General features: G+C 37.2%; 3 protein-coding genes across 6 annotated transcripts; 1 reads left to right on the forward strand and 2 right to left on the reverse strand.

Annotated features, from left to right (window-relative positions):
* Positions 1-7: 7 nt before the first annotated feature.
* Positions 8-22,463, forward strand: zgc:194655 (uncharacterized protein LOC794380 homolog). Of its 4 annotated transcripts, none has more exons than XR_007939879.1 (4): positions 10,107-10,289; positions 10,407-10,546; positions 18,606-19,787; positions 20,376-22,463. XR_007939879.1 is itself a non-coding variant. In XM_051944101.1 (3 exons), exons 2-3 carry the CDS (start codon positions 11,437-11,439, stop codon positions 12,466-12,468), a joined length of 279 nt encoding a protein of 92 aa, XP_051800061.1. In that variant the 5' UTR covers positions 10,444-10,546; positions 11,373-11,436; the 3' UTR covers positions 12,469-13,270. The 4 variants fall into 4 exon arrangements, 2 of the variants coding, with proteins under 2 accessions (XP_051800062.1, XP_051800061.1); XR_007939880.1 differs by lacking the exon at positions 18,606-19,787 and adding an exon at positions 11,373-11,584 and having other exon boundaries at positions 10,126-10,289; positions 20,376-22,456; XM_051944101.1 differs by lacking the exons at positions 10,107-10,289; positions 18,606-19,787; positions 20,376-22,463 and adding exons at positions 11,373-11,584; positions 12,338-13,270 and having other exon boundaries at positions 10,444-10,546.
* LOC110972274 (uncharacterized) lies at positions 5,768-10,516 on the reverse strand. The gene is made up of 5 exons (XM_051944098.1): positions 10,399-10,516; positions 10,002-10,125; positions 9,801-9,901; positions 6,776-6,931; positions 5,768-6,660 (listed from the first exon to the last, which is right to left on the reverse strand). Exons 1-5 carry the CDS (start codon positions 10,492-10,494, stop codon positions 6,178-6,180), a joined length of 960 nt encoding a protein of 319 aa, XP_051800058.1. The 5' UTR covers positions 10,495-10,516; the 3' UTR covers positions 5,768-6,177.
* LOC110969877 (ankyrin repeat and IBR domain-containing protein 1-like) lies at positions 15,736-18,725 on the reverse strand. The gene is made up of 5 exons (XM_051944099.1): positions 18,598-18,725; positions 18,193-18,316; positions 17,992-18,092; positions 16,617-16,772; positions 15,736-16,506 (listed from the first exon to the last, which is right to left on the reverse strand). Exons 1-5 carry the CDS (start codon positions 18,691-18,693, stop codon positions 16,051-16,053), a joined length of 933 nt encoding a protein of 310 aa, XP_051800059.1. The 5' UTR covers positions 18,694-18,725; the 3' UTR covers positions 15,736-16,050.
* Positions 22,464-22,698: the final 235 nt, after the last annotated feature.

The raw sequence follows: 22,698 nt of genomic DNA on the forward strand, positions 1-22,698 counted from the left end.
TTGTCACTTCTCGGACACCATAGCTTGTCTTGTTCAATGGAGAGCGCCATGTTTCGCCAGATATGTTTTGTTTTGGACAGTTGAAGGCTGTATGTGCGCGACTTGGCGATAACAAAGGTCTCAGTCACAATTACGACCGCCGCTGTGTGATCCTCTTCTCCCTCTGCATGACACCCTGCATCAATATAGATCAAGAACACAACGCAGAGCTACGCAAGGTTTGTGGAAGGACGCGCCAAATGTAGCAGACGCGGACCGTGTGGGTTACATACACATTAAGGTCTACCTGACAACGATTTGAAAGAGGCATCGTTAATGTTTTGACAAACCTGGCTATATCTCATGAGTTATTAATGCCGAAGTCCGAATCTGTGAATATCTTTCAAACTTTACGGAACTCTAATAGTGTTGGTAATAAAAACAAGAAAAAGACTTTGAATGAAAGTGAAAGTATCCTCAGTCCTCTCTGACGTCACGTTGCAGCCAGAAACTGCATTGAGCTCTCAGCGCCAGAAGCGAAAACAGCGCAGCAATTTTCACACAAAACAGCGCAAAAATGCCGAGAATCTACCAGGTGGTGGTTCACGGACTAAGAGGGGAGAAGATGATAATCGACCTGTGCAACACCGAGGAGCAGATGAAGAGCATGACAGTGCTGCAGCTGAAGAAGAAAATCTTCCAGAAGCTTCCCGAGGGCGTAGGTAAAAAAAAAAAAAAAAAAAAACTTCATTTGACCAGCAAGCACCGTTAATTATGGACTAAACAGATTAATGCTGCATCCCCGTCACCTGGGGATGAAGTCATGAGAACTTTTATGGTGACAGATCAGGTAGAAAGACTCTGGTTACACTCTGAGGTTCAGAATTGAAACAGACACTTTGATCTTTTGGCTGCAGGTTAGAATCCTGTTATTGTCCAGTTACTGTGGTTGACAGTCACTGCTTGGTTTTAACTTCGTGTGTGTGTGTGTGTGTGTGTGTGTGTGTGTGTGTGTGTGTGTGTGTGTGTGCGCGTGTGCGCGCGCGCGCGCACATTAGGGTCAGATGATTTGCGGCTGATCTTCGGAGATCAAGCTCTGGATGAAGACTCCACCCTGCTGTGTAAATATGGAGTCCAACACCTGTCCACAATACATATAGTCATTAAGGTACCGGGAGGAGGGTTTCCAGAGAAAGGAGATGGAGGGATGGGTGACAAGGACAAAAGCCAAAGTATGGAAAAGCTTGCTAAATTTTGAACCATTTTAGTAACACAACTGCACCTCAGCGACCCAAGCTCTCAAACAGTTCAAGTGTCACTCTTAATGAAACAAAAACACAGGATGTGGACATTTTGAAGAACAAAGACTGGATTGTAAGACGTTTTATTAAAAAGTTGTATTAATTACAATAATCCGTTCTGATCTTAAAATGGTTTATATGAAACACAACAGTGGTGCTTCCCTCAGACTGAAGATCTATCTCCACCTCCTCCTCCACCATTCACTACAGCTTGAGCACACCAGCTCACGTACGACTCTGCAACAAAGAACGGTTGTAATTCTGGGAGTCATACATGATGGAAAACTAAACCTGGAAGCTGACAGGATGACGGTCTTCAGTTCACTGCAGCTTGAAGACGGAAATGCTGTTTATTTAATCCTGTATAAGCTCATGAAATCTACCAAAGTGTGCCATTATGTATGTTGGTGAAGGCGTCTGTTGTTTTTATATTCATTTTTCTTAATTTCTTTTATATTAAACCCCTTTTTCAGCCTTTGGACTTGTAGAGTGTTCCCTTTGGATTAACCTTTAGGTGGTGCTACAGCTCCTCCTGGACTCTTATCAAGTTTTGTTCTGTTTAGAAGGCCTGAAATCAGACTGGTGCAAAGGCTAAAACAAACTGTAGCTCTTCAAGAACAACTGTGAACCTTTAGAAAGTATCAGTGTTAAAACTAAAAGGGAGGTAGTGATGGAGGGGAGGAGTGTTAAACACAGAACAGGGACTGATGTAAAGTCCTGTCTACTCTAATAGACATTCTTATACTTCAGGTATTCAACTGACTAGAGGCTCATACAGTCAGTGTAGGAGGAATAAAGACACTCAGTCTATCGGTTCAGTCAAGCAGATTTACTTTATGCTGGTTTATATGTTCCGTGGTGTTATTAATTCACTCACATACACACAGGCAACATTTAGGCAAATCATCAGCGAGATCATCTGCATTCAAGTCAGAAAAAAAAAAATTTTAATCATGCAGTTGTTAATGACCCCAGGAAATATCCAAAAGAGAATTATGTTTTTTTGGTATGCTGTTAATGAGGTTATATTAGATGATAATACAGCAAAAAGGTAAGGGAAACTCAACTTTTTCAAGGATGTCAAACTATGTTCAGTGTTTTAGGTAAATGCTTAATGCTGTCTGAAACCCACCTTAACATTTGTGAAAGCTTTATACCATTAGTGAAGGTGCAAAATTAGAGCGATCTCACTGCTTTTGTTGAATGTGGACCACATTAGACCGAGTCTGGATCTGATCAAATCACACCATAAAAAATGAACATTTTAAACTCTTTGTAACAGTGTTTTCTTCTTAAACAATTTGCTGTTGTTTCATGTATCAGCTGTTAAAAAAGAAAGAAAAAAAACACACAAATCAAACAGTACATTTTGTCCACATGAAGTAAGAATTCTTGACTGTAAAACTGCACTGTTTAACTGTATTTAAATTAGCAGGAAATATGATTATTTTAAATATGTTTTACATTATTTGAATGAAAATTGTGCTTATTATGGACAAGTTAGTAAAGCATTTTTGTTATTTAACACATGTTCAAATGCAGCGGACAGTTAAGAAAATCACAGAAAAACAAATGGACATAATATTCACGCCAAAACAAATGTATTTTTCTTAGTGATAATCTGTTGCTTTACATAGTTTGACCCTACAGTTATGCTATTTCTTACTGTGTTGAAATCAGCAAAACATATTCTTGCTTCAAGTATTTGCTGTTATTTTTGCTGAATTTACAGGTTTTGAACATTACAGTAGTTTACTTTTTCTGGAGCCAATTGTGTGTCTTTTTTCCTCCCCGAGCATAGTTTAGAACTACATGTATGTATATGTATATGTGTGTATGTATATACAGTGGTGGAAAAAAGTTTACAGACACCCCATATATTTGTAAAGTGTTGCATTCAAGTGCAATTTCTTTTAGTACAGTCACAGCTATAATACCAAACAAATCCTTAAAAGCCATTAATACCTCAAAATTGATTGTTTCTAGTAAAATAATACATTTCCAGTACTGGGTCATTTTGATAGAATTTAGTTTTGTTTGTTTTTCTTGTAAACAATAAACAACAAAAATATAATTTGTATTTGTATCTGTCTAATGCAGCCACACCTTTTGAAACACAAAAAAGATTTTTCCCACAAAGATAATATTTGAGATTGTGTTCAATTTTAAGTGTGTCCGAAAAGTTTTTCCACCCCTACTTTATATTTTCTGGAACTCAGGTGTTCTTTTAAAACGCAGCAACAAAAGGTTATGTCCACTGATATTATACCTTGTGACTCAGTCTGCAGTGATGAGAAAACAGGAACATTTTCAAAGTATTGGTGGTACTTTGAAAATGTTCTCATCCTGCTCAGATCCCTTTGACTGAACAATGAAGTCCAGTAGTCAGTGACAGTCTGCATGTGGAGGGGAACTTTCTGAGTGATGTCTCTCTATAAAGTGGTTTAAGGGTTCCCTGAAGCAAGCTTCTGGCTTCATCAGTCCAGAAAGCAAACCTCTGGATGTGAATTTCAAACAACAGGATTCATCTAAGGTATTGAATTGGTGCAGGGGGTGGAGAGGGCTGAAGCACCTGCCCTTTTTGCCTCTTGATGCCCAAAGTACCCTTTTGTCAAATTTGTTTTTTTTAATTTTATTTAATTTTATTTAAAGAAGCCTTTTGGTCATTTGACCGGGCTCAGGTCTGAGACGCTGACCCTTGATTTGGGACTTTGTTTCCACATCACTATCAATTTCTACCTCTCACATGTTTTCTTTCTTGTTACGTCTCTTTAAGCTCAATAGAGAGCCTGTTTTACATCATGTGATAGTGCACTGTGTAGCAGGAAATGTATCTTTAAACTATAAAGTTATCAAGAAGTCAACAGGATGGAGCTGGGCAATTATGCAGGCAGTGAATGAGATTTACTGTGGGTGTTAATGGAAGCCACTGATTCCCAAATTTGTGTTTAATATCATCAAACAGAAAAACTTCACATGATATGCACAGACTTCATTACTTGATGAAACCTGGACAGTTTTCTGAGATTATAAGCACATACAACAATACAAAATGGGGATTTAGTGATGCAAGCATGTCCATACTATCCTCATGAGTGCTGCTTCAGCTTCAACTGTGAATATTACAGGTCAGAGAAACAGCACTACGCTGCCCTCTGCTGTGATGTTTGATGTCTGTGATGAAGTCTGTGATGACGTCATGAACGCACCTACTTTGGCTATTGTTCAGGCTCGGTCTTGTTTTCAGCTTCATATGGTTATTCGTCTTGTTGCAATTCCCGTTTTAGCCTGAATGGATACAGTCCAAATCAGAAAGAATGTCAGCTTGTAAGTGCTAACTGCAAGTTGTTGACTTTCAGAGCATTTAAAGAAGACTCTTTGCCCTTTTGGCTCTTTAAATGTTGACATGAAAGTAATTTGCAACCCTTGTAAAACAGATATACTCATAATCTTATTACCTTTTCATTGAAAGCCTCGTCTAACCAGTATTCATCAGTTTATTTTTGAGATGCTGTGCTCTCTTTTACTGGTTAAATGTTTTAATTAATGCATGTCTCACTTTAGTAAAGTAGTTACTTGCAGAATTTATGATAAATAAACATGAATTTTGAGAGTCTGGCATGTAGCAGCAACATACAGTGCTCCATATATAGTTTAAGATGTCTTTCTTTCATTGTGGCTCCAAATCATCCAGCCTCGAGACAAAGAACATCATATGTCTGAGTCTTGTCTTTTCTTGTCTGCGGTAAACACTGAAACTGCTCACTGTGTCACGTTTACGGAATGTCCCTGAGTTTTCCACTTCTTATCTGTTGCTTTCACTTTTTCTCCAGCAGTTAGAAGAAATCACATGACTGCTGAGTAATTGTCTGGATTGACTTTTAAAAACTATTATTGCTGCTTTTTTTGCTATTATTGCCTTGATGTCAAGTACTGAGTGGTATTGGACTGTTTTCTGAAACATTCAGTGGAGATACACTTTTGAATCGATGCCATCATCTTCATCTTTATTATTTAAGCCCATATATAAATTAAAAATTGTTGTCTGTCCGGTGAAGAATAGCACATTCTGAGGCTTGTATCTAATAACCTTAGGGCCATGAATTATTCACCAGCTGCATGAGGGTTTAGAAATAACTGCATGCTAATTTAATTCAGTTAAATTGGCTTTATTGGAGTGAAAATTTCAACAAACCAAAGCATAAAAATAACATTTCTGCAAATATCTGGATAGCACATACTGACAGTAAATGACTAATTATACACCATTCAGATTGATATATAACACTCATACCAGTTATATAACTTTTAATATCACACTAAATGCTAAATGCTAAAGCTAAATTAGGACGACAATTGTTTTTAATATCTTGAACAAAATTTGATGTGTGCCATTTTACATGAGTTTTTTTTGTCCATAGTGGCTTGGTGAGATAGAATATTTATCTACATGAACATGTCTGACAGGAAAAGAGAAGTTCACACACTTCTACATTTTAGATCGCTTTTATTTAAACAGAACAACAGCTGGGTTTCATGTAGAAAAGCATTGCTTGCAGTGAATCTGATACACACAACAATAGAGCAGAAAAGCAACAAAATGATAAAGGAAGCACACAGAAACAGATGATATAAACCTTAGATGACTTTATGGACCAATGAGCTGACATTTAAAAACAACACAAAGAAATGATGGCCAATAATAACTAAACATATTAGATTTTAAAGTGTATGCACATACAGTATATACATGTTCCACCTTCTGCTTTACTGTCATCTCTGTATTTCAGGAAAGCACCAGTAATAGTGATTATATTTGGCAATACATTCCTCACAAACAAAACCCGAATGTGAGTATGTTTACCACATGTTTCTGGATGGAAAATAGGTGCACTTGTCACTGGAGAGAGAAGGGTCTGATGTGGTTCACATGATGCCACACAGGTACAGAGATCTGTCTGGGGGCGACACCGCTGCTGCACATCGTGTAAGGCTGACTCGTTTTCAAACAACTGGAAAAGAGCTTCAAGCACACGAAACAGAACTTCACCTTGCATCGTGGACAGACCATAGATTTACAGTATTTTTTGCTGTGCTCCAGCAGTGAGCCACAGGTGGGACAGGCCCGGATGGAGGGACACCCAGTGATGCCCGGCATCGACTCAAAGACGACATCTGGGCAGGTTTGCAGGGTTTTCAGTAGCTGGTTGCAGCAGCCATTGTTTCCACAGCGGTCCAGTCGTGGCTTTGGACCCTTCCATTTCTTCAGACACTGCCAGCAGAATTCAAAGGTCCGTCCTTTTATTGCTGTGCACAGTTGGCAGCAGACACTCAGGCTGAATTCATTTGTTCTCATTACAGGAGAATTACATCCAGGACACTACAAATCATGAAAGAAAAGAGAAAACCGTGAAGGTCTTTCTTTAAATTCTAATATTCAGTAGCAACTTTACAAGAACAGCTGCTGAATGTTATATTTTCAATCATACACTTACTGCTTTGATAAGAAAGTTCTCCCTGGCAGCATTCAAGGCCAACGTTTGTTCAAAGTATTTCTTTTCTTCAGGGGTCAGGAGAGCCATTTTACAAACCTCCACATAAGGCCACTCAGCGCCACAACCAAACTGACCACACACAAATCTGCTGTCACCCTGGAAAGAAATATACAAAAGTGTACAGTTTGAAAAGAGACACTCAACACTGGAAACTCTGAAGAACCTCCAGGATATCTATTAACCAACAATGTCAACATCACACATGAAATATTAATGGTCATTAATCCAGCTAGAAATTTAAGTTTGGACAATATCAAAGTTTTACGACTTAAAGGATTAAAATCATAAACACCATATTGAGAGCAAACGTTGCTGCGTCTGCACTGTATATTCAAAATAATCTGCAATTTCACAGAATTTGTTTTTTTTTCTGTATGTTTGAATACAGAAAAATAGGAATAAGATGATAAAAAATACAGTGTGAATTCACTTGTTTGGTATAAATTACTTGAAATTAAATTTTTAATAACCATAAAATGTCAGCTTTTGAACAGAAATGACTTTTTTTTTTTGGTCTGTACAAGAATTTATTATAAATCAAAACACAGCCATCCTGTTATGACCCTGCCCTTCTTTCTCCTTCTTCCTCTTTTCCTCCTTTTTCCTTCTTCTTGTCTTTGTCATCTGTTTCTTTTGTAATTTTCTCGCTCATCCTGTCATCTCTCTCCCTGTTGTCTCTCTCTCCTTGTCTTGTCCCTCTGGCTCCCTCTGTTGGTGTCTGTTGGTCTCTGCGTCTGTCTGTCTGCCTCCCTTGTCTCACCTGCCTGCACTGAGCTGATTGCTGTAATGCACATCAGCTGCAGTAATCAGGTCACTCCATTCACCTATTTTAGCTCTGTGCTTTGATTCACTCCCTGCTGGATCACTGACTCACATGCTGTCACAGACTCTGTTCTCTGGATTCTTACTGTTTGAGTCTCCAGCCTGTTTTCCTGTTTTGTCTTCATCTACCCCTGGATTCCCTAAGCCTGTCTTCCCCTGTTGTCAATTCCCCCATCTTGTGAGTACCCCTCCTCAGCTTAGTCTGGTTATTCAGTTTAGTTTTGAAGCTCACGGTTGTTGTATTTTGTGTTTGTAGAGTTTTTGAGTTGTTTGGTTAAGTTCTGTCTCCCCAGTCCAGTTTATCAGTTAGTTATCTAGTAAAATAAAATCATTTTCTATAATCACTTGTTCTGCCAGTTTCCCTGTGTCTGTGCCTGGGTTCTTCTACTACCTCTGTAACACATCCATCATCTATACAATCCTCATCAGGGTTGTGGGGGCTGGAGTTTATCCTAGCTGACTTAAGGTGAAGGCAGGAGACACCCTGGACAGGTCAACAGTCAATCACAGGACTATACAGACAAACAATCATGGACAATTTAGAATCACCAGTTAAAAAGGGAGAATGCAATATTTAAAATGTGTATGTCATAAAAACATATAAATACATTTTATATTATGTATATGTGTTTGTGTGTGTATATATGTGTGTTGCAAAACATAAGCACAGTTGGGTAAAATGATCTCTGTTGCTTAACCCTTGTTATTTTAAAGGACGTGTCACAACTACATTCTTGTACATGTCTTTTCCAGCAACTGAACAACTTCTGCAAATAAACTATATAAAAAAAATCCCCCTACAGCTTGCTAATCAGCTGCCATAAACATTATTTTAGCAAATGTGTCTCTGATTTCATCATAAATTCTTGCTGCTTCGGCCAGTTTTACCCAATCTGTTGAAAAACTGCTTCTTTATTTTGCCAGCTACATTTGCAAAGAAAAAGAGGGATCAATTGATGCATAATAATATCTTTCAGTAATTTTAAAATTGCATTATGAGCAGACTTTTACTTATATTGCTTCATTTTGGATTAATATTCTGTTCTGCTGTAGCCTCAAATTTTCATCATAAAATCAAAAAACTGTATTCAAATAAACAGTAAGTACACTCATGTGAGTAGTGCATTTTTGTGTACTCTAATCAAATGTCATTTAAAGATATTTGTTTGTGTATCTCAAGGAATCAGTGAGAATATTGTTAGTTACTGTGTAAATTAAATCACCACATCATGTTAACCAGTTGATTTTCCAAATATCCTGAAGTATCATATCAATCATCAAATAAGATAAAATGACACTAAAAACACTATAAACTGTGCAGACAGCTCATTTAATCACCATATAATATTAAAACCTGACAGTTTGCATCCCAGCCTGGGATCTTTCTGCATGGAGTTGGCATGTTCTCCCTGTACATGTGTGGGTTTTCTCTGGGTTCTCCGGCGTCCCATGTTGAGGTTAATTGGCGATTCTAAATCGTCCGTAGGTGTGAATGTGAGAGTGTTTGTTTGTCTTTCTGTGTGGTCCTGTGATAGACTGTTACCTGTCCAGGAAAATCGTCACCCTAAGTCAACTGGGATAGACTCCAGCATCCCAAGACACTAATGAGGATTTAGCGGTGTACAGATAAAGGGTGGTTGTTTTTCCTGCTTTTATTATTTCCTTTAAAAGGCAATCATGTCCCCTCTTCTCTTTTCATCCACTCCTCCCCCTCCTGGATTTTATAATGTTAAATGAGTTCTGAGCAAGAAGAATAGAAGAGAAAGTTCCACGCTAAGAGTCGATATGATTGGTCCCTGAGGTTTGTTACATATGAAACCCAGGAAGTCTGAATGTTTGGTTTTGAGACTGTTGTTGGTACGCTGCAGTGTTATGGTGGGAAGGTTCAGCCATACTGTCAATTAGTTGTTTATCTCATGATGTGATTTGCAGCTTATAAAAGACACTATATGAACATGTTAACAAGATCTGAAAAAACTTGTCTGTCTCTAGAGGGCGTCTTCAAAAGATCTGAACACTGCAGTGAAGTGGAACCCAGCAGTCAGTATTTTACCAGTTCTCCTGAGCGTTACAAAGTGTACTGGTGAAGAGGTATTCTATCATTTAGAAATGAAGTTGATAGCATTTATGACTCGCAGCCTACCTGATTCAGCTGCCTGAGACACCAGTTGGTGAGAGATGTGGGGGTCACAGCATGACCACAGGACATCTGAGCTCTGGGAGACTTGAAGCCTTCATACAGAACTGAGCAGAAGAATAAAAAAAGAGGTCACACAAACAAAAAGCAATGATATCTTACTACTCATATGGGAAACTTAAAACAGATTGACTGAAGTCTACTTACAATCTAAGACGTCTTCTCCATCCACAAATTTAAGCGTATTGTCTCCAGGGTCGTAACACTTCTCCTGTTGAGCTGCTTGGGTTGTCATTACGGAGCCCATTTCACCCTGCAGCATACTAGTCTCCTGCACATAAACAACACCAGGAGGAACACATTTACTTTCGGTTTCACTTCGAGGAGCGAAATATTGTGAGGAGGGGGATGTTGGGGATCCCAGCAGCTACACGGTGGACGTTTAGTTAAACACTGAAACCACCAGACACTGACGGCACGCAGAAGAGTGAGAAAGTCAGCTTTCACCCTCAGATCACCCTCAGATGTATTAACTTCAGACATATTTAACATGTGAATCAGTAATGCTGTGGTTGAATCAGGCTGTGTTTTTTTGTTTCTTTACCTGTGCAGGACATCTGTGAGTGACCAGCGTGTTTGGAGAGCTGTCCTCGGCGCGTAAAAGAAAGGCGACACTCCAGCAGCGCATCAGAGGAAACATGCGGGGGAAATGCCTGAACACGAGAAACAACACGAAGACACAGTTTTTAATGGTAAGCGATGTGAACGGCTACTAAACCATGGAAAAATGCTGAGAGACTTCGCAGATGTTGAAGATGGATGACCGAATGCGCATGTTTGGCGCATGGGTGTGCCTCTGTTCTCGTTGTTTTGTTTGGTGATCTGGTGTTATGGTGCCATATACACGTGATTTCTTTTCAGTCTGAGGACAAACCGATAAACAGGGGACTTTCCACTGCGAATGACCGGTGTTCTGGGGATTTTTATTTTTTTTAAATTATGCTTACTTTTGGCCAACTGTCTGGAAATATTCTATCATTTTAAATAAGAATACCCAGAACGATGATGTTGATGATAAATGTTTGTTGATATGTCACTTCATATTTAGACTAAATTGCAAAATTTGTAGTTGTGACAGGAAGTTAATCAAAAAAAACCTCAATATATCGTTGGATTTTGACTAATTTAATGCAAATGCTGTGACTCACAGTACAAACAAATAGAAAATAACATAAAAAGTATATCACAGTAAAAAATGGAAAGGATAAAAGCACAACATTCAAAACATGATTTATGCAATATTCAGCTTTTCTTATGACCGGACAAACTCTTCAGGGCCCAGATGTGATAAGACTATTTTTTTTGGCAAATATAAAGGAATGCAGTCAAAAAAAGTGATTCTAAAGAAGAATTAAAAATGACATTAAAAATGCTTTCACTTTGTATTTTGGAACTGTGATATTTTTATGATATTTACAAATAACACACCCTCCAAACATGGTGTCATAATGATATAAAGTATTATGTACTGTAAAAACGAAAGGACTGCCCCCTCTCTGATCTGGGTTATAAATACAGTGAATGTGAAAGGACTCTAGAGAAGGATTGCAGCGTCGCCTCTGACACAAACAAAGCAAAGAAAATGTGTAGAACCGACCAGCTCGTTGTCAGCTCCCCCACAGGGGAGATGAGGACCATCAACCTCCTGCACAAAACCAAGAAGCCCTTACCAAGTGTGACTGTACGCCAGCTGAAGACTGTAGCAGTGAAGGAGTTTCCTAAATTATCAGGTAAATACACACACACACACACAGAAAGAAAAAAATATGAACTACAGGATACAGATGCTTTCTATTTTATGTATGAAAATGAGCTTTGCATGTATTTCAGAACAGAAAAGCAAGAATATTTTCCCTATCAGCCCACACTTTAAAAGTGAATCGTTTATAACTGTGATTTCTTACAGTTTTAGACATTTTATCTGCAGTAATTTGCAGTTGTTTTTTAACAGATTATTCCTGTTTTCTTACATAGCAGATAATATGTTAACATGTTTAAAAAACAAATAAACAAAAAACATCCATGTCAAAAATCTGTATTTTTACAAATGGTAATTTGTTCTTTTACAGTGTTTGGCCTTAAATGGCCTTGTTACTGTATTGAAATTGCTGTGTGTGTGTGTGTGTGTGTGTGTGTGTGTGTGTGTGTGTGTGTGTGTGTGTGTGTGTGTGTGTGTGTGTGTGTGTGTGTGTGTGTGTGTGTGTGTGTGTGTGTGTGTGTGTGTGTGTGTTGTAAAAAGTTTAAAAGTCCATATCAAAAACCTGTATTTTTACATATAGCAATTTGCTCTTACTTAACTGCCTTTTAATGTCAAAAGCATCTCTGTATAATTCTAAAACAAACACACACACATATATATGTATGTATATATATATATGTGTGTGTGTATAAAACACTCTGCAACTTACCAACAGCAAGAGGCTTTGATAAACTTTCCATGCAGCACAGAACTGATCTCCCTCTTTCCTCTGCTGTGTATTTAGGAAAGAACGTGGATGTCATAAAGCTGGTCTGTGAAGCCAAACCTCTGGATAAAGATTCTGCTCCTCTGTCCGAATATGGAGTCAAGGCCGGGGCAGTGGTCCAGATGGTGAGGAAGGTCAACGGAGGTTGACGGAGAGTCGTCGTCGTCATCATCAAAGTGGACATGTTATTTTAGACAGAAACATCAAGGAGTCATATAGTCTAATCTGTGGCTTTTTTATACTTTGCAGTTTTTAAATTTACATTTTTTGACACTTATTAAATTGTGTTTTTGTAGAGTTTAGCAACGTACACAATTCAAGATGAAAAATGTAATGTAAGAATCTGAAGGATTGTAGATTCTAAATATATGTGGAAGTTAAACAGAAGTCCTTACAAGAACAATGTTTCATCACTGTTTTTTTTTTTTTAAAAGTTTTTATTTTTTAATTTAATTGTTCAAACAAACAGTAATATTTGATATCATGATTTATGATACACCAGTGATTGAACCAGTATGATTACCATGAACCTATAACGTTTTTTTTTTTATTGTAGAGTTCCATTTTAGTAGTGCAGTGTGGAACCCTTGATAACCACTGCCCATGCTGAATATTTTCACTGAATTTCTAGCATTAATGTAGGGTGTTTTTAATCTCTGTTTAAACGCGTGTGTGTGACTTTTTGTATAAGTACTTGTTTTTTTGTGATCTTTCTTCCTGCTGGGGCCTCTTACCAGGTCATTACCGTAAATGAGAAATTGTTCTCAGCTAAGCTTACCTGGTCAAATAAAGAATAAAACAATCAACTAATGCATACATTTACATATTGGGATAATCTGCTTTGAAGGAAACACTTTGAGCATCTGTGAAAAATTTCTGTGTTTTTAAATAAACCATACTGATTTAATTTCATTTTGTCATAGAATCTAATTAAAGATGAAAACCAAATCACAGTGTTGTTTTGTTGTCTGTATGTTTGGAGATGTGAATGAGTAGTGTTCTATGTGTATTCTTTTTTGCAAACACTTCAGCATAATAGTTGAACTTGACACACAAATGCAGGCTGTGCAACTGGAGTGTAAACAGGCTGTGTACATGATCATAACTGCAATATTGATATTAGTAAAATATATTCCAACTTTTTTGTTTAATATATTTTAAAGTTAAATGTGTAAATTGTAGTTATATTTCACCATAAAGTTGCATTAAAATTCTATGATATAAACAACTTCAAGGCAGTATGAGAATGTTCTTATTTAATTTCAGAGAAGATATGAAATAAAGATTTTATTGATTTCTTTAGGGGTGCAAATATGTATTATTATTCCATTGCTTTGTACTGTGGATGTTGTATAATCATTTGCCAGAACTGTGATGGACTAATAATAGTTCCACATTTGCAAAGTGTGATGTCTGAGCTGTTATTTATCAAATACTATGTCTTAGCTGGTTAGAGAATGTTGATCTGATCACATAGCTCCTGGAAATATATTAACATTCAGCAGATTTACAAACATTATACACCTTATTAGATGCCACCTACACTCATTTTAACCTCAAGAAAAAAAGCACAGTTACAACAAAACTCCTGTGATGTTTGATGCAGATGTTGGCTGTGAATCTGAATATTAACGTACGGTAATGTTGCTGATTCATTTTTTTTCCCCTTAAGAAATGTGTATCTATGTCTTCAGTAGCACTGATCAGTTCAGACATATGAAATGTTTGTTAAAGTGTAACACTTTGGAGATGTTAGGAATGGACAGTTGTCACAATCAGTCCCATGATGAAAAAAAAGATATAGTGTCTGCAGGATTCCTGTACTTCATATTTCATGTGATATTTCATTTGTCACCTGACACCTGTTGCCAAAAAGGTTAGAGATATAAATGAGGACAGATGCTGTGCTCTCTTTTACTGGCTAAATGTTTTAATTAATGCACGTCTCACATTAGTAAAGTAATTTCCTGCAGAATTTGATAAATAAATATGAATTTAAAGGATTTTGCATATTACAGCAACATACCATGCTACATATATAATTTTTATTTGTGTTGTGTCCATTGTGGCTCTAAATCATCCAGCCCAAATAACATTGTATCTCTGAGTGTTGTCTTTTCTCGTCTGCAGTAATCTTGAAATAGTTCAGCACAAGAAATAAACAGGAAACACTGAAGCTGCTCATTGTGTCACGTTTACGGAATGCCCCGGAGTTTTGAATTTTCTATCTGTTGCTTTCACTTTCTTTCTCGAGCAGTTATTGGAAATCACGGGACTGCTGAGTAGTTGTCTGGATTGACTTTTAGACAATATTATTATCACAGCCTACTTTTCTTGTCCTGATGTGAAGCACTGAGTGTTATTGGATTGTTTTCTGAAACATTCAGTGGAGATACATTTTTGAATCGCTGCCATGCGATGGAAAGTACCTGATTCACCACCTAGTGAATGATGAACTCAGTTTATTGGATATTACATTGGCTATGATAAGCCTGGGAAGTATCGGGCTTCATTGTATCACTTTTGCTTTTGAATGTTTGTGAATACCTAAATCATTATTACCAGTATCTGCTATTCTCCCAAAGGACTGATAAATTACTTCACAGGAGTTTTACTGATCATTCTGGGTACAAAGCAGCAGGTACACAAACATTGTTCTAGTTCCATCCTGAACGCTGATGCTCAAATATTTGGTGGTTTCCAGTTTTTCCCTTCAGTCAAAACAACATTTGAAGTCTAGCTTAACAAAGACATACATTCCTACTGCGAGCTGCCAAGATTTACCAAGAATAGTGTTTATAGATGATAGAAGAACTTGAAATTCTTGTTTTGCAAATGAGCTGGGATCTTTATTTTTTTTAAAATAAATCTTATTGTGTCAGACTTTGCACTTATCAGAAAGGCCTCCATCTCATAACTTGTATTTAGGAAAGAGTGAGCTCATTTTCACTTTCATGCAGTTGATTCTGGGAGCTACATGGAAATAGCTGAACAAGGTTTGAACTCCTTAAAAGTGATGAGGTCAATATTCATTCCATTGGAAAGTTGGTAAACTGAACTCGTGATGTGATGGTAAAACTGAAACAGACAAACCTAATTGTCTCAATAATACAAGATAAGTGTTTAATATAACTGTGAGATTTTACAGTATGAAGGATAAATCAAAGAGAAACAGAAAAGAACTAAACATTGTCTCTCTCTGATAATTCACAGACTATGATTCAAAGTTATCAGGATTTACTTTGGTTGAAATACGAAATGTGGTTGTTATTTTTCTCTTTTATGTCAAATGGTATAAACTGTTGTCTTTCCAGTGAAGAACAGCACATTCTCTGGTTTATATCTGATAATCTAAAGGTTCTGAATTATTCACCAACATATGAGTATCAGTAATAACTGCATGTTAACTTAATTTGGTTGAAATGAGCTTTATTGACATGAAAATTTGAACAAGTCAAAGCTTAAAAATACAATTTATGCAAATATATGGACAGCACATAATGACAGTAAATTACTAATTATTCAACATTCAGGTTGATATATCCTTATTATAAATATGCAGCAGTGCACATGTATGCATGTTCCACCTCCTGCTTCTGACTGACTGTCATCTCTATAATTCAGGAAGGCATCAGTTATAATGATTATATTTGGCAACACATTTCTCACAAACAAAACACAAATGTGACTATATTTGCCAGATGTTTCTGGATGGAAAATAGGTGCACTTGTTACTGGAGGGAAAATGGTCTGGTGTGGTTCACATGATGCCACACAGGTATAGAGGTCTGTCTGGGGGCGACACTACAGCTTGAACATTCATAACACTGCTTCAAGCACACGAAACAGAAGTTCATCTTACATCGTGGACAGACAACGAAGTTACAGTCTTTTTTGCTGTGCTCCAGCAGTGAGCCACAGGTGGGACAGGCCCGGATGGAGGGACACCCAGTGATGTCCGGCATCAACTCAAAGACGACATCTGGGCAGGTTTGCAGGGTTTTCAGTAGCTGGTTGCAGCAGCCATCATTTCCACATCGGTCCGATCGCGGTTTTGGACCTTTCCATTCCTTCAGACACTGCCAGCAGAATTCAAAGGTCCGTCCTTTGTTTGATGTGCAGAGTTTGCAGCAGACATTCAGGCTGGATTCATTTGTTCTCATCACAGAGGATTTGCATCCAGGACACTAATACATAAAAAAATGAAAGACAAGTGAAAACAGTTTTGAATTCTAATTTTCAGTAACAACTTCACAAGAACAGCTGCTGAATGTTATATTTTCAACCGTACACTTACTGCTTTGATAAGAAAGTTCTCCCTGGCAGCATTGAAGGCCAATATTTTTTTGAAGTATTTCTTTTCTTCAGAGGTCAGGAGAGCCATTTTACAAACCTCCACATAAGGCCACTCAGCGCCACAACCAAACTGACCACACACAAATCTGCTGTCACCCTGGAAAGAAATATACAAAAGTGTACAGTTTGAAAAAAGTCACTCAACACCGGAAACTCTGAAGAACCTTCAGGACATCTATTAACCAACAAACTTAACATCAATCACACATGAAAAATTAATAAACACTAATCCAACTGGAAATTTGAGTTTGGACAATGTCAAAGTTTTACTGCTTAAGTGATTGAAGCTATGAAAGCCTTATTAAGGCCAAATGTTGCTGCATCTGCACTGTATATTCACAATAATCTGTAATTTCACTGATTTTTTTCCTTTTCATTTTACAGATGATTTTCTTTTCTCTTTAATAGATGTTACTGGTATATTCAAGTTTAATACTAAATATATTTCTAAAATGAGCTGTTTATGGTAACTGACAAGAGAAAAAAAGAAGCAGTGATTCTGTAATTGTGCCTATTTGTTTGTTCAATGAAAGATATCTTGTATAATGACATGTTTTCATTGCAAAAATGTTGAATGAGTCTGAAATACCTATAAGCACTGACAGTCAATCAAAGTACAATTTTTGTACATTTTATCATCTGTCTCACTATATATATTTTCATTCTCATATATTAGAGGTGATTTCATTGTTTTTCCGGTATTGAAATGACTTTGATGTAACTCTACATCATTATTTCCTTCAAAAATCAATCAACTCCCCTCCTCTATTTTCATCCACTCCTCCCCTCTCGCTGCAGCTCAGAACTCCAGCTCACATACGATGCTGCTCAAACACTGTAAAACTACTTTAAACAACACAATGACAAGTTTAGATTTTGGAGAAATTCATTCACATGTTAGAACCTGACAAGTATTCTGCAGAAGAAGAATGGAAAAAAGTTCCAACCTGCGAGTCGATGTGATTGGTCCCTGAGGTTTGTTCCATATGAAACCCAGGAAGTCTGAATGTTTGGTTTTGAGACTGTTGTTGGTACGCTGCAGTGTTATGGTGGGAAGGTTCAGCCATACTGTCAATTAGTTGTTTATCTCATGATGTGATTTGCAGCTTATAAAAGACACTATATGAACATGTTAACAAGATCTGAAAAACTTGTCTGTCTCTAGAGGGCGTCTTTAAAGGATCTGAACACTGCAGTGAAGTGGAACCCAGCAGTCAGTATTTTACCAGTTCTCCTGAGCGTTACAAAGTGTCCTGGTGAAGAGGTATTCTATAATTTAGAAATGAAGTTGATAGCATTTATGACTCGCAGCCTACCTGATTCAGCTGCCTGAGACACCAGTTGGTGAGAGATGTGGGGGTCACAGCATGACCACAGGACATCAGAGCTCTGGGAGACTTGAAGCCTTCATACAGAACTGAGCAGAAGAATAAAAAAAGAGGTCACACAAACAAAAAGCAATGATATCTTACTACTCATATGGGAAACTTAAAACAGATTGACTGAAGTCTACTTACAATCTAAGACGTCTTCTCCATCCACAAATTTAAGCGTTTTGTCTCCAGGGTCGTAACACTTCTCCTGTTGAGCTGCTTGGGTTGTCATTACGGAGCTCATTTCACCCTGCAGCATACTAGTCTCCTGCACAAAAACAACAGCAGGAGGCGAGGAGGAACACATTTATTTTCGGTTTCACTTCGAGGAGCGAAATATTGTGAGGAGGGGGATGTTAGGGATCCCAGCAGCTACACGGTGGACGTTTAGTTAAACACTGCAACCACCAGACACCGACGGCGCGCAGAAGAGTTAGAAAGTCAGCTTTCACCCTCAGATCACCCTCAGATGTATTAACTTCAGACATATTTAACATGTGAATCAGTGATGCTGTGGTTGAATCAGGCTGTGTTTTTTTGTTTCTTTACCTGTGCAGGAGATGTGTGAGTGACCAGCGTGTTTGGAGAGCTGTCCTCGGCGCGTAAAAGAAAGGCGACACTCCAGCAGCGCATCAGAGGAAACATGCGGGGGAAATGCCTGAACACGAGAAACAACACTAAGACAGACAGTTTTTAATGGTAAGCGATGTGAACGGCTACTAAACCATGGAAAAATGCTGAGAGACTTCGCAGATGTTGAAGATGGATGACCTAATGCGCATGGGTGTGCCTCTGTTCTCGTTGTTTTGTTTGGTGATCTGGTGTTATGGTGCCATATACACGTGATTTCTTTTCAGTCTGAGGACAAACCGATAAGAAACAGGGGACTTTCCACTGCGAATGACCGGTGTTCTAGGGGATTTTTATTTTTAAATTATGCTTACTTTTGGCCAACTGTCTGGAAATATTCTATCATTTTAAATAAGAATACCCAGAACGATGATGTTGATGATAAATGTTTGTTGATATGTCACTTATATTTAGACTATATTGCAAAATTTGTAGTTGTGACCGAAAGTTCATAAAAAATAACCTCAATATATTGTTGGATTTTGACTAATTTAGTGCAAATGTTGTGACTCACAGCACAAAAACATAGAAGATAACAATCTGAAAAGTATATTACAGTATAAAAATGTAAAGTATAAAAGCACAGCATTTATAACAACTTGATTTATGCAATATTCAGCTTTTCTTATGACCGGACAAACTCTTCAGGGTCCAGGTGTTATCAGACTTTTTTGACAAACAAAAAGGAATGCAGTCAAAAAAAGTGATTCTAAACAAGAATTGAAAATGACATTTAAAAAAAATGCTTTCACTTTGGATTTCATAACTGTTATATTTTTATGATATTTACAAAAAATACAGCCTCCAAACTAATAGATGGTGTCATAATGATATAAAGTATTATGTACTGTAAAAACGAAAGGACTGCCCCCTCTCTGATCTGGGTTATAAATAGAGTGAATGTGAAAGGACTCTAGAGAAGGATTGCAGCATCGCCTCTGACACAAACAAAGCAAAGAAAATGTGCAAAACCGACCAGATCGTTCTCAGCTCTCACATAGGTGAGAGGAGGACCATCAACCTCCTGCACAAAACCAAGAAGCCCTTACCAAGTGTGACTGTACGCCAGCTGAAGACTGTAGCAGTGAAGGAGTTTCCTAAATTATCAGGTAAACACACGCACACACACACAAAGAAAAAATATGAACTGCAGGATACAGATGCTTTCTGTTTTATGTATGAAAATCAGTTTTGTATGTTTTTCAGAACAGAAATGAAAGAATATTTTCCCTATCAGCCCACACTTTAAACATCCATGTCCAAAATCTGTATTTTTACAAATGGTAATTTGTTCTTTTACAGTGTTTGGCCTTAAATTGCCTTGTTACTGTATTGAAATTGGAATATATGTGTGTGTGTGTGTGTGTGTGTGTGTGTGTGTGTGTGTGTGTGTGTGTTATGTAAAATCCATATCAACAACCTGTATTTTTACATATAGCAATTTGTTCTCACTTAACGGCCTTTTAATGTCAAAAGCATCTCTGTATAATTCTAAAACACACACACACATATATATAATGGACGTGTTCTTTTACAATGACAATGTTTGACCTTAAATTGCCTTGTTGTTACTGTATTTAAATTGCAATATTTATGTGTATATAAAACACTCTGCAACATATCAACAGCAAGAGGCTTTGATAAACTTTCCATGCAGCACAGAGCTGATCTTCCTCTTTTCTCTGCTGTGTGTTTAGGACAGAGCATGGAGGTTATAAGGCTGGTCTATGAAGCCAAGCCTCTGGATAAAGATTCTGCTCCTCTGTCCGAATATGGAGTCAAGGATGGGGCAGTGGTCCAGATGGTGAGGAAGGTCAACGGAGGTTGATGGGGAGGCTGAGGCATCATCATCATTATTATTACCATCTCCATCATAATCATCATCATCATCATCATCATCATCATCATCATCATCATCATCAACAAAGACTAGAAGAAAACAGTGGACATGTTATTTTAGACAGAAACATCAAGGAGTCGTATAGTCTAATCTGTGGCTTTTTTTTGAATTTGCACTTTTCAAATTTACATTTTGACACATTAAATTGTGTTTTGTGGAGTTTATCAACGTACACAATTTAAGATCAAAAATGTAATGTAAAAAGGATCGCAGATTCTAAATGTGTGTGGAAGTTAAACAGAAGTCCTTACAAGAGCAATGCTTCACCACTGGATTTTTAATAGTTTTTTGTTTGGCTGTTTATTTAATTGTTCAAACAAACAGTAATATTTGATATCATGATTTATGATACACCAGTGATTGAACCAATATGATTACCGTGAACCTATAAAGTTAATTTTTTTATTATATAGTTGTATTTTACTAGTACAGTGTGGAACCCTTGTTGAATACTGTTGTTGAATTAAAAAAAAATGAATATTGACATACAGTAATGTTGCTGATTAATTTTTTCCCTAAAGAAATATCTATGTCTCCAGTAATATTGATCAGGATCAGACAAAAGAAGTGTTTGTTAAAGCGCACCATGCTTAATATTTCATTTGATAGTTCATTTCTCACTTGACACTTGTTGCCAAAAAGTTTAGAGATACCAATTAGGACAGATGCTGTGCTCTCTTTTACTGGCTAAATGTTTTTAATTAATGCACGGCTCACATTAGTAAAGTAATCACCTGCTAAATTTATGATAAATAAATGTGAATTTAAAGGATTTTGCATATTACAGCAACATACTATGCTGCATATGTAGTTCTAGTTTGTATTGTGTCCATCGTGGCTCTAAATCGTCCATTCCAAATAACATCATATCTCTGTTGTCTTTTCTTGTCTGCTGTAATTTTGAAATAGTTCAGCATAGGAAAAACACAGAAAACACTGAAGCTGCTCACTGTGTAACGTTTATGGAATGACCCTGAGTTTTTAATTTTCTATCTGTTGCTTTCACTTTTTTTCTCAAGCAGTTAGAAGAAATCACATGACTGCTGAGTAGTTGTCTGGATTGACTTTCAAATGATACTACTATCACAGTCCACGTTTATTGCCCTGATGTAAATTAAATTATTAATTTAAAAGATTTTGCATATTACAGTAATATACAATGCTACATATATAATTTTTATTTACATTGTGTCCATTGTGGCTCTAAATCATCCAGCCCAAATAACATTGTATCTCTGGGTGTTGTCTTTTCTCGTCTGCAGTAATCTTGAAATAGTTCAGCGCAAGAAATAAACAGGAAACACTGAAGCTGCTCATTGTGTCACGTTTACAGAAAGCCCCGGAGTTTTGAATTTTCTATCTGTTGCTTTCACTTTCTTTCTCGAGCAGTTATTGGAAATCACAGGACTGCTGAGTAGTTGTCTGGACTGACTTTTAGACAATATTATTATCACAGCCTACTTTTCTTGTCCTGATGTGAAGCACTGAGTGTCATTGGATTGTTTTCTGAAACATTCAGTGGAGAGACATTTTTGAATCGATGACATGCGATGGAAAGTACCTGATTCACCACCTAGTGAGAGACCCTGGCTCCACTCCATGATGAGCTCAGTTTATTGGCTATTTGATGATTTCACTTTTGCTTTTGCATGCTTGTGAATACCTAATTCACTATTACTGGTATATGCATTTCTCTCAAAAGATTGATAAATTGCTTCACAGGAGTTTCAATGATCATTCAGGGTAATAAGTAGCAGATACACAAACATTGTTCTGGTTCCATCCTGAACACTGATGCTCAAATATTTGGTGGTTTCTAGTCTCCCTTCAGTCAAAGCAACAACATTCCTACTGCAAGCTGCCAAGATTTACCAAGAACAGTGTTTACAGATGACAGATGAATTTGAAATTCTTGTTTTGCGGATGAGCTAGGATCTTTTTTTCCAAAATAAATCTTATTGTGTCAGACTTTGCACTTATCAGAAAGGCCTCCATCTCATAACTTGTATTTAGGAAAGAGTTAGCTCATTTTCACCTTTATGCAGTTCATTCTGGGAGCTACATGTAAATAGCGGAACAAGGTTTAAAATACACTCAAAAGAAATATAAACGCAACACTT

The sequence above is a fragment of the Acanthochromis polyacanthus genome, chromosome 23 (genome assembly GCF_021347895.1).
Source record: "Acanthochromis polyacanthus isolate Apoly-LR-REF ecotype Palm Island chromosome 23, KAUST_Apoly_ChrSc, whole genome shotgun sequence".
Lineage (NCBI taxonomy): Eukaryota > Metazoa > Chordata > Actinopteri > Pomacentridae > Acanthochromis > Acanthochromis polyacanthus.

Coding starts and splice junctions, on each gene's coding strand:
- zgc:194655 (XM_051944101.1), top strand. CDS start 11,437: ATGTGTAGAACCGACCAGCTCGTTGTCAGCTCCCCCACAGGGGAGATG. Junction 11,585..12,337: donor GGAGTTTCCTAAATTATCAG/GTAAATACACAC, acceptor CTGTGTATTTAG/GAAAGAACGTGGATGTCATA.
- LOC110972274 (XM_051944098.1), bottom strand. CDS start 10,494: ATGTTTCCTCTGATGCGCTGCTGGAGTGTCGCCTTTCTTTTACGCGCC. Junction 6,932..9,800: donor GTCTCAGGCAGCTGAATCAG/GTAGGCTGCGAG, acceptor ATTTCTTTCCAG/GGTGACAGCAGATTTGTGTG. Junction 6,661..6,775: donor AGAACTTTCTTATCAAAGCA/GTAAGTGTATGA, acceptor CATGATTTGTAG/TGTCCTGGATGTAATTCTCC.
- LOC110969877 (XM_051944099.1), bottom strand. CDS start 18,693: ATGTTTCCTCTGATGCGCTGCTGGAGTGTCGCCTTTCTTTTACGCGCC. Junction 18,317..18,597: donor CTCACACATCTCCTGCACAG/GTAAAGAAACAA, acceptor GTTTTTGTGCAG/GAGACTAGTATGCTGCAGGG. Junction 18,093..18,192: donor TGGAGAAGACGTCTTAGATT/GTAAGTAGACTT, acceptor TCTTCTGCTCAG/TTCTGTATGAAGGCTTCAAG.